The sequence below is a fragment of the Octopus bimaculoides genome, chromosome 9 (assembly GCF_046866305.1).
Source record: "Octopus bimaculoides isolate indiv1 chromosome 9, ASM4686630v1, whole genome shotgun sequence".
Taxonomy (NCBI): Eukaryota; Metazoa; Mollusca; class Cephalopoda; order Octopoda; family Octopodidae; genus Octopus; species Octopus bimaculoides.
This window is the reverse complement of record NC_142936.1, coordinates 35,938,790-35,953,789: the sequence shown is the minus strand read 5'-3', so window position 1 is coordinate 35,953,789 and position 15,000 is coordinate 35,938,790. Positions and strand designations below refer to the sequence as shown.

At 34.6% G+C, this 15,000-nt stretch overlaps 3 protein-coding genes across 4 annotated transcripts in view; all 3 read right to left on the bottom strand.

The window, feature by feature from the left end:
* The window catches only part of LOC106874293 (FGGY carbohydrate kinase domain-containing protein), a 100,434-nt gene that overhangs the window by 83,273 nt on the left and 2,161 nt on the right, over positions 1-15,000 (bottom strand). Inside the window, exon 2 of one of the 2 annotated variants that reach the window (XM_089357435.1) lies at positions 4,235-4,267. The exons of the other annotated variant lie outside the window; for it this stretch is intronic. The gene's annotated coding sequence lies outside the window, so the exon portion shown is untranslated. The remainder of the gene's footprint in view (positions 1-4,234; positions 4,268-15,000) is intronic. 2 annotated transcript variants of the gene reach the window in all.
* The window catches only part of LOC106874289 (A disintegrin and metalloproteinase with thrombospondin motifs 6), a 131,479-nt gene continuing 117,243 nt past the window's right edge, over positions 765-15,000 (bottom strand). Inside the window, exon 25 of the mRNA XM_089357432.1 lies at positions 765-3,717. The gene's annotated coding sequence lies outside the window, so the exon portion shown is untranslated. The remainder of the gene's footprint in view (positions 3,718-15,000) is intronic.
* Positions 1,371-3,640, bottom strand: LOC128246977 (uncharacterized). Its single transcript, XM_089357433.1, has one exon. The coding sequence runs from the start codon at positions 3,638-3,640 to the stop codon at positions 1,961-1,963; it is 1,680 nt and encodes a 559-aa protein (XP_089213559.1). The 3' UTR covers positions 1,371-1,960.

The window sequence follows — 15,000 nt, the reverse complement described above, 5'->3', positions numbered from 1 at the left end:
CGGGGGCCACATTTTTCATTAACGAAACACTTTGAAACTTGGAACACTGGTAGAATGTGTCATATAAAACATCTTTTTCTCTTAGTCTTCTTAAAAAAAAAAGAAATCCATAAGTTATTCCATGTTAAAGTTGTCGTATTTCTGTAATTTCAACCAATCACTGACGTCCATTCAGCCGATATACATTAAGTGCCGACTACATAAACAAACGATTCTGAAACAATTAACCCTAACCCTAACCCTAACCCTAGGGTTAGGGTTAGGGTTAGGGTTAGGGTTAGGGTTAAAGCAAATTTAAAATGAAAAAAGCAAATAAAACGAAGGTATGGAGATTAAATACGCTTTACATCACTTAATCAGCCAAAGGAGTAAATGTAAACAACTGAATACTTGTCAGTGATTGGTTGAAATTATCGAAATAAGACAATTTTTTACATGAAATAAATTCGAATACAAAAATATTTTTCTGTTCTATAACACAAAATAGATAAGTATACGAAGTTTGAAAGTCTTTCCTTACCAAAAACACTACGTAAAACATTAATGAAAAATGTGGCCCCCGTTTTAAAATAGATCCGAAGAGTGTTACCAAGAAAGGTGTGATACCTGCAGGATACCTACAGCAGGACTCCTCTAGTGAATTGCATGTTTAAAAGTACTATAAAAAAACTTCTGGTGTGTTGAATGACTGATCTTGCTTTTGTTATTTATTTACTGTTACTCACAGTTATAATTACTAGGGAGTTTACGAAAGAATGAGCATATTTAGTAATATGTAGTTGTTTTAATAGAATTACATAATTACATATCAACATTTTATCATTACTGAAAATCATTCCTCTTTTGTGCATAATGCTTACCTACACTGAGGATAATTTCTATGAAAGACAATTCAAGTTTCAACCAACAGTACACTATTAGCTATCTAATACAGCATAACAATACTGTAGTACCTCATGTATATAAGATTATAAACATTTAGAAAATGAATTAATTAAAGCTTAGTGTTTGAACATGGAGATATGGAAGGGGATGTTTTAAAACGAGAAAATTTAAGTTCAAATCCTTGAAATCCACATTTCTTCTGTTTTACAGTAGCTCCATCCATATGGAGCTACTGTTAAAAGTAGAAGAAAGTGTTTGGGGATGCAAACGATGGTTGTCATACTTTCTGTGAATCAATTTTTCAGGTCTGTTTTAATTCACATTAAATCATTTTCTGTGTTACTGAGGTTCCTAGGAAAGCATGATCATCAAAATTTAATACATCACCTGTAAATTGTAAGCCTCATCTTTATATGACAAGTTATTGAATAAAAAAAAATCTATTTCTATTTAGCAATATCATTATCACATAAAATGTAGATCAGTAATATTCTAAACTCTTTTTATGTTACTTAAAATTACATTAGTGTATCTCCATTTCCTTTTGTTCTTCTACATTATAACTATTACAGTTTTATTTTCTGATGAATGGAAGCACATATGACTACTTTATACTTTATCAGGCTCATTACATACCTTAAACACATGCTACTTCCATCTTAACACATATTATTACAGGAGTTTCTCATTATTGTTTCTGTACTTCATTTTTGGAAATAAAATTACATTCAAATAATTCACATACAAAGTATTTGCAAGGACTGAAACTACAACCCATATGTTTAGTTACTTGTTAAAGCCACATTTAAAGAAATGTCTCTTGAACAGTTATTATCAATCTTTTAGTATAAAACAAGTAGAATGATTCTGTACAAATAGCTGGTGATAGTTAGTGATAATGACTACTTGTATACTCAGAAACATTTGAGCTGAAAGAGAAGAAAGTTTGCAAAAAGTAAAATAATAAATAGATTATCTTTTGCAAGCAATAATACACTGATGTTGTTTTTGATACACACAGAAATATTTACATATTCTTAGTATAATTTAACAATAGTTTCATCAGTTTCAAATTTCACTGTAATAAAGTTAGTTGATTGGCCACATTAATTCCTATTAGCAAAAATATATTGCTGTATGTATGCAAAGAAGTTCCTGATGTTTGTGGAGCTAGTCTAGATTTGTACTCATTTCTGCAGTGACTGTTGAATGTTCTTGGAGAACATTTTTGCTGTAACATTCTCTGAAGATAGTTACTGGTAAAGCTCAAGTTTAACAGATTCTGGCTAATACTGGAACATGTTCCTGAGAAACGTATAGTCCTATCAACAATGAGTTCATATAAAATACAATCACAGTTGATTGGATTTGCCATCAGATTCAGATAGTGAAAAGTGCAAGCTGGACTATTCCTGATGAAGTCTATACTGCTAATGAAATTTGATTCAACATCTATGGAGAGTTCTGCTATTTCAGATGGCTTAGTGAAAGCCCTTGATGATATTTTCTTGATGTTCATGCGACGTAGTATAAAATGTCTTACAGAGAGCCCTTTGTTAAAGTAATCTGGAAGTTTAGGCATTATATTACCTGAGATGTCCAGTTCATAGAGGTAACCTAGTTTCTTTAATAGTGTATAAGGCAAGGAGGTAATATTCATATCTCGAAGAAATAACTTGAAAAGTGTATTTTCTAAACCATTTAGCAAAGTTGCTTCCAATGGAATGTTATTGCCACTAATATCCAGTACTTGTAACTTTAGACCTAAAAACGGTTGAGTATTGTTATTAAGTTCATTAATCTTATTATAACTGATGTTCAAAGTCTTAAGTTCTTGAAGATTCTGGATTGCTTCAGTTGGAATTGTACTGATGAAAGTATTTGATAATATTAGTTTATGAAGTGATGCTTCCTGATCTTTAAATACATCACTAGGAATTTCTTGCATTTCTGTAAAATCATTTCCTGTCAGATCTATTTCTGAAAGTTTAAATAACTGAGTAAATGATTGACCATCAAGTGTGGTCAGTCGATTAAAACTGAGATCAAGTTTGGTAAGATGATGTAATCCCATCAGAGAATCACTGGGTACATTAGTTAAATGGTTATGTGACAGATGTAGTTCTTTAACATTGCTCACACCCAAAAAAGCATCCCAAGCAATTTTTTCAATTCCACAATGCACTAAGGAAAGCATTCTCAAAGTCTTCATTTTATAACCAGGGAGAAGTCTGCTAGAGATTTTGTGCAATTTGTTGTTACCTTCAATAGTGAGCTCATACAAAGTTGGCACAGCATGTAAAAATCGAAGTTTATAGATATTTAATGAACTGATGTTTAATGTCAATTTCTGAAGGAAACGATTGGTAACTTTCAGAGCTTTAGCAGCAACATAACGTATTTGATTATATCCACCAATATCAATATCCACAATTGAATCACAGCTGAAATCCCGACTATTAATTAACTGGATGTAATTATCACGTAACCAAAGACGATAGTACTTGTTCTTGTCTAAATCCACCAAAGCAGGAATTTTAGTCAAATTCCTAGCCCGACAGTCAACAGTAACTGTATCACTATAAGGAGGGTCATATATTCCTTCAGAACACTCACAGACATTGTATTCAAGGCATGGATATCTTTTAACAAAATCCTTAGTAGAAAATGGAATTCCTTGGCATAGACAAATTAATATAATGAAAAGAAAATACTTCATAAAATCTACAGTGTTTGTAATGTTGGAGACAGGCATCTTTCTAGATTTTCAAATCGTGAACATGGATTATATTTTGGTCAGGTGCAACATAGAAACATATGGTCCCAGTGAATCTGAAAAATAAAAAAAGTTCAGTTCATGAAAAATTGTTGATTATTTTCTTAATTTAATGAAAGAGATATTCCTTTTTAAAGTCTAATGGTTTTTCAGCTGTTTCATTCATTTTTCATTCATTCTTTTATTCCTTTATTCTTTTATTTGTTTCAGTCATTTAACTGCAGCTATGCCAGAGCACTGCCTTTAGTAGAACAAATCGACCCCAGGACTTATTCTTTGTTAGTCTAGTACTTATTCTATCAGTCTCTTTTGCTAACCACTAAGTTACAGGGACATAAACACACTAACATCGGTTGTCAAGCGTCGGTGGGGGATAAACACAAACATGCAAACATATACATATATATATATATATATATATATATATATATGACAGGCTTCTTTCAGTTTCCGTCTACCAAATCCACTCACAAGGTTTCGGTTGGACTGAAGCTATAATAGAAGACACTTGCCCAAGGTGCCATGCAGCGGGACTGAACCTGGAACCATGTGGTTAGTAAGCAAGCTACTTACCATACATCCATTTCAGAGATGAGAGAATTCTACCTGAAAATTCATGAAAAATTCATTTTAAAGTGTTGATGATGGTCAAGACTTGTGCGTTTATTAATAGATCTCTATTCCATTACACACATGAGGTAATATCATGATCAATAACAGCTTGAAATGACCATCAGCTCTTTAAAGAAGATATAAATGGCTTGTGAAGTTGTTTGTATCTAAAACTAAAATTATCGGCTATTGTAAGGCATTTTCACAAGACAAAATTCCCTGGAAACAGTTATTCCGTGTTTGAATACTAAGAACTTTTCTCTTTTTGTCTATTCCTAAACTATGAACATTCTATGAAGAAAAGAAACAAAAAGCTACAAATTCTATGAATTTTCTTCAGACTTTAATTATTTCCAGCTTTAATGAAAAGTTTCACTTCATAAGGTGTTTAATTAATAAGTTACAGGTTTTGTCATGCTGATTATTTCTTAGTACTAATGACTAGAAATTTTAAGAACTTTATATTAAGTAAACAAAAACAATTGAATATGTGAATTGTACGCATTTCTTTCCTTAACATTCCTTAATTTCAATTTCAAATTTCAGCCCAGTTTTGATTTATGGAGAAATGATTATCTCCTTTGTAAAAGCTATAACCATTAGAGAGACCACATGTGTTTGAGAGAATGACTGGTTGACAAAAGCAATTTAATTTTTATCATTTTATTATTGCTACAGAGTCGAGAAAGTAAACTTTAAGTCAATACAATGCGAAGTATTTCATGTTTAACCCTAACTGAACAGATCTGTACTTACAGCTATTTCTGTTGTGACCATCCTGCATTTTTACAGATATGTCTCATGAAGCTATGTCTACTTTCTCCATTTTTTAAGATAGAAGGGTAGGATTTCAGAAAAATTTGGCTGCTCTGTAGGTGCAGTTACTTCCCTTGACATTAGGTTTAAACAACCTCATGCTAGCAGCGGTGAGATTCTAACACGAGGCCCTGCAACTTCCTCTTTTGGCCTCTAGACGTCGGAGAGCAAAGACATGATCTTTACAACAGATGCCAGCTAGCAGACATGAGGTAGTACACAGAAGATGAACATGGTCTCCATTCATCAAATTCTTTCCTTTATTGTTCAATTGTATATGTTTGGGACCGTGAGTAAAGGTATTTAAAGTTACAGCCTTGTTATATGAATTCATTGTACCATGTTCCTTTATCAAATGATATTACAGCCTTCTGAATGGATACCTCATTAGATGGTTTCAAGACCATTTTGGATAGTTGTGAAGCCATCTAAAGCTCTTTTAGTAGTTTGAGTTTTCACATAATGACTCACAATAACGAGTTCATTTCATCATGGTAGTATTGTTATTGTTGTTGCTTTTGATTATATTATTTTAAACCAACTTATTTTTAGCAGACCTATAATGAAAACATTCCTGCCATGATTAATTTCAGATATAGAATAATGTAGTTCTAGAGGAACTATATATATATATATATATATAATTTTTTTTAAAAAAAAGAATATTTGGCTGCTACTTTTAGCTCTAACATGTTTAGTGACAGCATACAGGCTCCTTTGTTGGCTCAATTTTTATCTTTCATTTGCCAAAGTGTATTGTTTTACAAAAGGTGTGTACTTCACAATTTCTCTTCATATGACACTGAAATATTACAATTCAACTCTCTTCACACCACTTGAACACCAGTTAGTTTACACATTTTTGTAATGTTTTTTTTTATTATTATAGACCATTACTGCTTGCCTTGAATTCTACTCTTCCACAAAGAAGGTGTTCTTCATTATCAAAAACCAACAATGATGAGATATTCACATTCAAATCTCCCAAAACATTAAAAATGAATAGATACATTATTGTTTGAACTCTCACTGTTCTGTGTGCACCCCATGAACTATTATCTGTTTGGCAGAAATCAGCATGCATCTGCAGATAATTTGTGTGCTGATTTTTACAAACAAGAGCTCATGCTCTTCTTAGTTTCTTTGACCTAATTGGGTAGCTTTGACTGAGAGGATACAATAAAGTTGAAACACTGCAGTGAATCAAAATCCCCTTACACCAGTGAATCGTATGCTTTACAAACACACATCATCTAAAGGGAGGAGGTGTTCTCCAACGAGGAAAAGCAACAGTGATGAGATATTCACATCTGGATCTGCCAAAACACACTCAGATACATAATTATTAATTAGTTTGTAGCATACACTCAAGTGAAATTCCTCTCTCCTCTTTATTATATATACGTGCATTCAAACATAGCAGGTAACAGCTAGCCTTTGGCTGCTATTTGAACCCCATTGTGTCCACTACTCTGATTGGTTGGTATTGGTACAATTTGTCTCTTACTCTGTTGTGCTAATTTGAGCATATAACTAATTGGAGCCTCTAAATAAAATCATGTGAGACAGCCTGTTCTCAACCCAGTTTTGAACCTACAGCTCCTTATAAAAACCCAGCTTCTCCTCATCTCGATGTCTTTGGTTTCAGACCTTTTAAGGTATAGCCACTGACCACACAAGACACAGCCAGTTCCACTGACAACACACCAGCAGCCATGTTGTGACTTACTAACAGCATTACAGCAATCTCTTTCTTCATCACCACCATCACCTTCTTAACATCATCAACATCATCTCTCTATGTATACAGTTCAACAAGCAACTCGCCCAGGTTCCAACAATCCACTGTTCGTGAATTACTTCATCATGGATCAACAGCAAATATACAACCTGCGAGAACTCCTGTACCAAATGACCCAGGCAGCAGCATTACAGCCACAACTTCATGTACATGTACTGCAACTGGCTCAGCATCATGGCCGTAACTTCTTGATACAGTATTTCAACTACCATGTACAATTGACTACGAACTGGTATTTCTCATTCTTGTGTCTATGAACATTCTTCTAACTTCTCATTATAGACTCTTTCACTATCCTCTTAATTGTTATTCTTATATGTACGTAACGCATATGCATGCATCCATGCCTATGCACACATACACTTTGTTCTTATGACGGCCTGTCTATTATTTTGTATACATGATGCACACACAGACACACATGTTAGTATATCAATAAATCTTCTCTTAAACATTTTACTCAATTGTGTCTCTCTTTTCCCCTCTGGCACATATATGTATTATTCTTTTTATATTTATTGTATTGACTGTGTGATGTACTAAGGAGACTCATTCTCGTCACCTCGCATTGCACGGTCCTGAAAAGTCCTTTATTTAAAGTGGCAAATGAGTGGGATCATTCGCATGCCAGACAAAATGCTTAGTGACATTTCTTCCAGTTTTATATTTCGAATTAAAACCCTGCCAAAATCAACTTTGCCTTTCATCCCTCTGGGGTCTCAAAAGTGAGTACCAGCTGAGTACTGGGGTTGATGCAATTGACTAGTTCGCTGTCCCCAAAATTTCAGGTTTGTGCATATAGTAGAAAGGTTATTAGTTCTTTATTTATCAGGAAACAAAACCATTCCATTATGATTCATAGCAAACAAATTTTGTTATTAGAAACTAAAACAGTAGAGATAAAACTCTGGTATAAGATCTAAATTGCCAAATACATCTACTTTATTTGAAAAAAATAAATCAGTTTAAATGTCCTAGACTAAATATCAAAACTGTTTCTGAGAAATTATGACATTTTCAGATGAGTCATGCTAAATTGTCAAACTTTAGGCTGCTGTTAGAAAATTACTTAAAGACAAAGAAATATTTGCAAGTATACTTAAAGCTTGGACAGTTTTATCTCCATATAATTCTTTCTAATTTTGGTATATGGCCAGTAATTTTGAGAGGTAATGGGATTAGTCAATTCAACAATTTTGAGAGAAGGTGGGCGATTACTTTGACTGCCCTTGCCTCAAGATACTTGGCTAGTGCTTTATTTTACCAACCCTGAAAGGATGAAAGCAAAGTTAAGAATGTAAAGAACCAGAAGAAACAGTGCAAAGTATTTTGTCCAATAAGTTAATAATTTTGCCAGTTCATCACCTTAATAATAATAATAATAAATCTTTCTAACTTTTGACACAAAACCAGTGATTTGGAGGGAAAGGGGAAGGTCAGTTACACTGACCTGGTACTTGACTGATACTTTATTTTATTAATTCTGAAAGGATGAAAAACAAAGTTGACTTTAATGGAATTTGAACTTAGAACATAAAGAGCTGGTAGAAATGCTACAAAGCATCTTGTCTGATGGGCTGACAATTCTGCCAGTTCTCTGTCTATTTATTTCTATATAATAATTGTAAATATGTAAATGCTGGTTCAAGCAGCAAGCTGGCAGAATCATTAGCATATGGAATTTTGCAAAGGCTGACATTTGGAAATTAGGTCTCAAATGACCCCTAATATTTAATGAAAAACCTTGTACCATACCAAGTTAGTGTTAGATATAAAGTGAAAGGTTATATTGATGAAGCAATCAAAATATTCACAGGACCCTGCTATCATCCATTCTGAGTTCAAATTCCACTGAGGTCATCTTTGACCTTTCATCCTTTCGGGGTTGGTAAAATAAGTATCAGTTGAGCACTGGGGTTGATGTAATCAACTTACCTCACTCTCCCAAAATTGCTGGTTCTGTGCCAAAATTTGAAACCAATATATAAATGCTGGTAGGTTAATTGGCTGGTTAGTTGGTTAATTTGTCCATCTTACTTCATATGACATACTACATTCTTCATTATTTTCAAAATTAATTGAAACAAAGGCAATATGTCTCAAGAGAAATATGGTAACAAAAGAGCTAAAGTGATCTAAAATGAATATCTTCTATCAAAATTTCATGTTAATTACGTGTACCAAATGTCAGCTTAGCAATGACAAAGTTGTTTCATTAAATTCTTCATTATTTCAAAATTAATTAAAACAAAGCTAGTGAATCTAGTCAGAAATATGGTAATGAAAGTGTTAATATGTGAATATACACTTAAAGTGGTATTTGGACACAGAAATAGCTAGAAAAGATATGTGTTTAGTGAATACTATACACCCTGGATGGTATTTGAAGTTAGAAATGGCAGTTGTTGAAGTAGAAATCATAAGCTCCCTAGTCTGATGCCATTTACTCCCACACTCTCAAGTTTAATCAAATCAAACAGTCCTAGTTTTTACCATAAACTCTGAATCACTGAAATCCACCCTCTCTCTCTCTCTCTCTCTCTCTCTCTCTCTCCCTCTCCCCTCTCTCTCTTCCTCCTCTCCCCCCTCTCTCTCTTTCTCCTCATCTCCCTCTTTATATTTCAAATGTAAACATAAGTTTATGTGTGTGTGTGTGTTCATTTATGTGCATATACGTATATGTGTATATACGTCTGTGTGAAGATGACTGTTGCTTCATTAATATAGGGAAGCACAATTAATGTCAACGTGTGTGTGTGTGTGTGTCACAAGAAATGCCAGCATCAGGTCAACTAATATTACTATCTGTTTCTCAATTTCTTTCCCCCCTCTCTTCTCTCTCTCTCTCTCTCTGCGTTTATGCATAAGCATGTCCGTGTGTGTGTGGAAATAACCCAACAGAAATAGATCGTCTAATATCTCAGTAAATAGAAGTTACCAGAAACAGTAATCCCTATCTCTTGCTTCATCCTGCCTTATACTTTAAAGTATGTATCTACCTCTGTCTGTCTTTCTCTCTGTCTCTCTCTCTCTCACACACACACACACACATATGGAATTTTGTGACAGCTCACATTTGGAAATTAGGTCTCAAATGACCCCTAATATTTAATGAAAAACCATGTACCATACCAGGTTAATGTTAGATATAAAGTGAAATGTTATATTGATGAAGCAATCAAAATATTCACAGGATCCTGCTATCATCAGGGAAATGGCTAAGTCCAGTATTCATAAAAGGAGTACAGAGATATTCCATATTGTGTGCATGGTTTAAAGTGTGGCTACACCAGAAAAGTACTGAAATCACAGGCAGGGTACCAGAGGTGGTAGATTTCATATGCAGCAGATGCACAGAGACAATAAACTCTAAATCCACCAAGTTAATACATAATTTCAAATGCCATCAATATTCCCTAGAAGTAGTTGACAGCTACCTAGGTAACCTAAATTGCCATGAAGTATGTGTCTTAAAAGTGTAGTATCCAGTGTAAGAACAAGTAGGAATATACTCAGACAGCTGTTACCTCGGCTGACAACAAAGGGCAAATTATATGAGAAGTGTAATGCTCACGGACCTTGAATGATTTGCAAAAACTAGAAAGAAATGTGGCATTGATTTTTAAAACTAGAATTTAAGACTTTATAAAACCTAAACTAATGTCACTATGTCTTGAAATAATATATTCACACACAAGTTTTATCAATAAAACGGTGTAAACAACAGTTTCTTTTTTTTTAATTCTAAATGTTTAGTCTTAAAGCATTTTTCAACTTACCATTTGAAGAGCATCGGTAACTTTTTATGTCTTACCTGTAGTGTCATACAAAATCAAAATATTAAGAACCTCTGTGTTAAAAGAAAGCCCAGGTCAAATTAAATGGTTAATTGCTTATTAACTAAGGAATGTGACACAGTCATCATCATTATCATTTAACATTCGTTTTCCATGCTGACATGAATTGGATGATGTGACATGATCTGGCAAGCTGTAGGGCTGCACCAAGCACCAATGTCAGCTTTGCATGATTTATATGGCTGGATGCCATTCCTAATACCCAATCATATCCAAATATCAATTTCCGATATTTGTGGAAAGTTGGTTGAAATAATAAAGATATCAATAGTTCTGATCCAGCCAAGTTATGACCAAAGGTGTTCAAGCTATAACTATCCCAACTTTTCTCCAAACTTACCTCATCCATTATGTATCCATCATTTATTCAAACATAGTTTATCCAATGTCTTCTTCCTTTCCTAAAAGAATGTGATTTGAGGTAGATTTAGCTGCTACTTATGGCAGGTCAAGTGAGCATGTAATTGCTCTCCATCATTGGTTCAAGTTATTGATTGTGACTGAAACTGAGGTATTATGTGTGAGAGAGTTTATGGAGCTGTTGAGAACATTAAATTGATGAAAGTGGCAAAAAATATAAAGATGGAGATTGGTGGGTTGACCTTTTAGTGACCTTTCAGCAATTGTGTTAATCAAATACAAAACTGATTTCCACAATAACCACCCAGTCGTGTTTATTTACAAATTCTGTGCAATAAAACAAGAGAATTGGTAGTGTGACACACAAAATACCTGATAGTGTCATATTCAGTTATGTATCTTTACATACTCAGTTCAAATCCCCATGTCGTTACCTGTCTTTCATTCCATTGAGGCCATTAAACTAATGTACCACTCAGATATTGGGTTTACATGGTGAACTAATATTGTCATTGAGCATATTTATTTTATCTCTCTACTTTGAGTTCAAATCTCACCAAAGTAAACTTTGCCTTTCATCCTTTTTCATTGGACTGGTTTAGTGGAATTATTTGAGCATTGTCAGGAAAGATACCTTGTGGTAGTTGTTCTCAGGGACTAGACTTAATCTGTCATCCAGTTGCTTGTCAAGGATAATAACATTCTGTGCTGATTTTCTCACTAACAGTTAAATGTTTCTATGCATGCAAGGTTTTATGTGTGAATGTACATATGTATATACATGATTCTACATATATGTTTGTGAGTGTATATATGTATGTCATTATTCAGTTTTATTTCAAGATTTCCTACCAATAGAGAAAAAGCCAGTTTCTAACCTAGATCCAAGGCTCCTTCATTGGAATTTCAACATCAACAACAAGGTATGTTTGTATGTATGTATATGTGCAGATTTGTATGTTTTGTTTTATGTATGTCTTCTCATACATATACTTGCATATCTAGACATGCTCATATATACTTAAATGATAAACTTCTGGAAAGTTTTACAGATTTTTACAGTTCCTGTGATGGCTTGGATCTGTCGTCTTTGAATCAGCTTTCTCCTTTCTTGTTTTGAGAAGCCTAATTTCTCAAGATTGGTATTTAGGCAGTGTGTTACATATCCCACGGCCCCAATAATTACAGATATAAACCTGAACTTGTAATCTGGATTGAGTAACTGCAGATTTCTCAATAGTTTAGTGTATTCTCTTTTTCACTGTTCTTCAACTTTAACATCCATTGGGCAGCTGATTTCCACAACTGTACATAGTTTCTTTTCCCTATCCCAAATCATTATATCAGGTCTGTTGTGCTTACATTTTATTGAGGTTTTCACTGGGACATTCCACCACTACTCCTTTTTATTATGAGTGGCTATGGCTTCCACCATACTGTGGATTCTTATTTCTTTGTCATCAGGGTTATCCTTTCGATGGATCATATTATACAGTGTCTTAGCTATAACATCATGTCTCATCAGTAGATAATACCGTGATGATATTTTTGGACGACTGGTTATGATATAAGTGATAGTGATATCTTTGATGTTAACACCGCAAAGTCTGCATCAATTGTCACATTTTACTGCTTTTCTTGCATCTCTATCCCTTTTGTGCATTAGGTATTTGATTGATATTTCCTGTTCCTGGACTGCAAACGCATACCCTTCAAAGTGGGAGGCAGTAATCCAGTTGCTGGTCTATGATAGACTGCTTTGATGATCAATGTTACTATCATTTTGGAGCTTTCTACTAACATATCCATGCATGATCTTTTGTTCATATATGCTCATCATTTCATATGCTGCAGTAGAGCCGTGCAACTTCTTTGAGCATGCATTTAAAGTTATTAGACAAGGAATGCTGCTCAAGGAGCTGCCTTCCAAGTCTTATGTTGTTATCAGCCTCTTGTATGCAAATTCGGTCAAGGGATGCACGTCAACACTTCGTGGTTAAAAGATGTTGTCGAAGGGATATGATACAACATTCAAAGGTAGTTTGGATCAATTTTAAGCCTCTGCCACCCTGTTTTCATTTTAGGTAGAGGTGGAGTACGTCATTGTTATTGTAGAAATTATGTGTGCTTGTTAGTATCTTCCAGGTTTTTCACATCAATGGCTTGGATCACATCAAGCATCCAATCAAGTAGCCCAAATGTTGGTATGAATACTGGCACTGCCTGCAAACATATGTGAGTGTGTGTGTGTGTGTGTGTGTGTGTGTGTGTGTGTGTGTGTGTGTGCGTGTGTGTGTACATGTTCTGATCAATAAGTATCCAGACTGTTGCTATAGTAATGAAGCTACAGCACATAGAGTGAAGCCACTTGGCACAGATTGACCTTGAACTCTGTTGTGTATGCACACTAAGGTTTAGCATTCTAGCTCACTTCTACTGTTTATAACAGTGCTTGGAAGAAAGGTGTGTAGTATGTGGTTGTTGCATTGACAATGACAGAGAAAGCTGAGCAGAGAATCTGCATCAAACTTTGCTGAAAGCTTGGCGATACCTGCTCAGAGGTCTACACAAAGTTTTCAAGAAGTTTTCATCATTCTCGACACAATCAAGAAATCCAAGTGTCTTTTTGGTCAGCTGAAAGTAGTTTTGACACAAACCTGGCAGACACACATCTCATACCCACATCTCCAGTGATAATGGACTGAACTGAACCATAACTAATCTGCACATCCTTTGATAACTCATGGATGGTGACTCAATAATTTCCCCTCACAGCTGCATGCACAACTGCAATGTTTTTCTCAGTTCTTCTGGTTAATGGTCACCCAGAACATTTGTCAATATCGACATTTTTTTGGCCATCTTGGAAATGTCTGAACCACTCGTACACTTGTGTGCAGCTCATACACTCATCTCTATACACTTTCTGTGACTTTGCATAGGCCTCTAAGCAACTTTCTCTGTCATGGTCAATGTGACGATCACACGCTACACACCTTCCTTCCAAGCACTGCTGTAAGCAGCAAAAGTGAGTTAGAATGTTAAAACTTAGTGCACATGCACAGCAGAGTTCAAGGTCAATCTGTGCTGAGTGGCTTTACTCTGCGTGCTTTAGCTTTGTTACTATGGTAACAGTTTGGATACTTATTGATCAGACCTTGTATGTATGTATGTATGTATGTATGCATGTATGTATGCATGTATGTATGTATGCATGCATGTATGTATGCATGCATGTATGTATGCATGCATGTATGTATGTATGTATGATTAACATAATGCACCATTTTCATTTGATCATTGGATCGATAAAAATAAGCACTAGTTGAGCACTGGGGTGCTGGCCTTGTGCCAAAATTTGAAACTACCATTATTAAGTATTTCTCCTGTTGCTACATTCTGACTTCAAATTCCGTCAAAGTTGACTTTGCCTTTCATCCTTTCAGGGTTGATAAATTCAGCATCTGTGAAACAGTGGAGTTGATGTAATCGACTCGTCCTCTCCCTCCAAATTTCAGGCTTTGTGCCTTTTGTAGAAAGGATTATTATTATTATGTTGCTTTTTTTCTTCTTTCTTCAAATTTTCTTCCATTTCTCGCCAAGTGTTTTCCTTACACCTAGGGCAGAGGTGTATGCATTCCCAGTTTACACATGCAAATTTACAGGTAAAATATGTATTTAAAAAAAAATTAATAGATAAATAAATTCATGAATGGATGTTGTTTTCACAGCGATAATGCTCTTCTCAATACATGAGTCATTCCAGTTAACATGATTTTTTACACTTCCTGTAGGGATGGTAAGCCTGGTATCATTTTCAAATAGGTTTCAGTACCTTTTTTATCATTCCTAGAGATCCTACAACCACTGGTACGGTAGTCGCCTTGAGATGC

Excerpts from the sequence above, each read along its gene's own strand:
- LOC128246977 (XM_089357433.1), bottom strand. The coding sequence starts at position 3,640 with ATGCCTGTCTCCAACATTACAAACACTGTAGATTTTATGAAGTATTTT.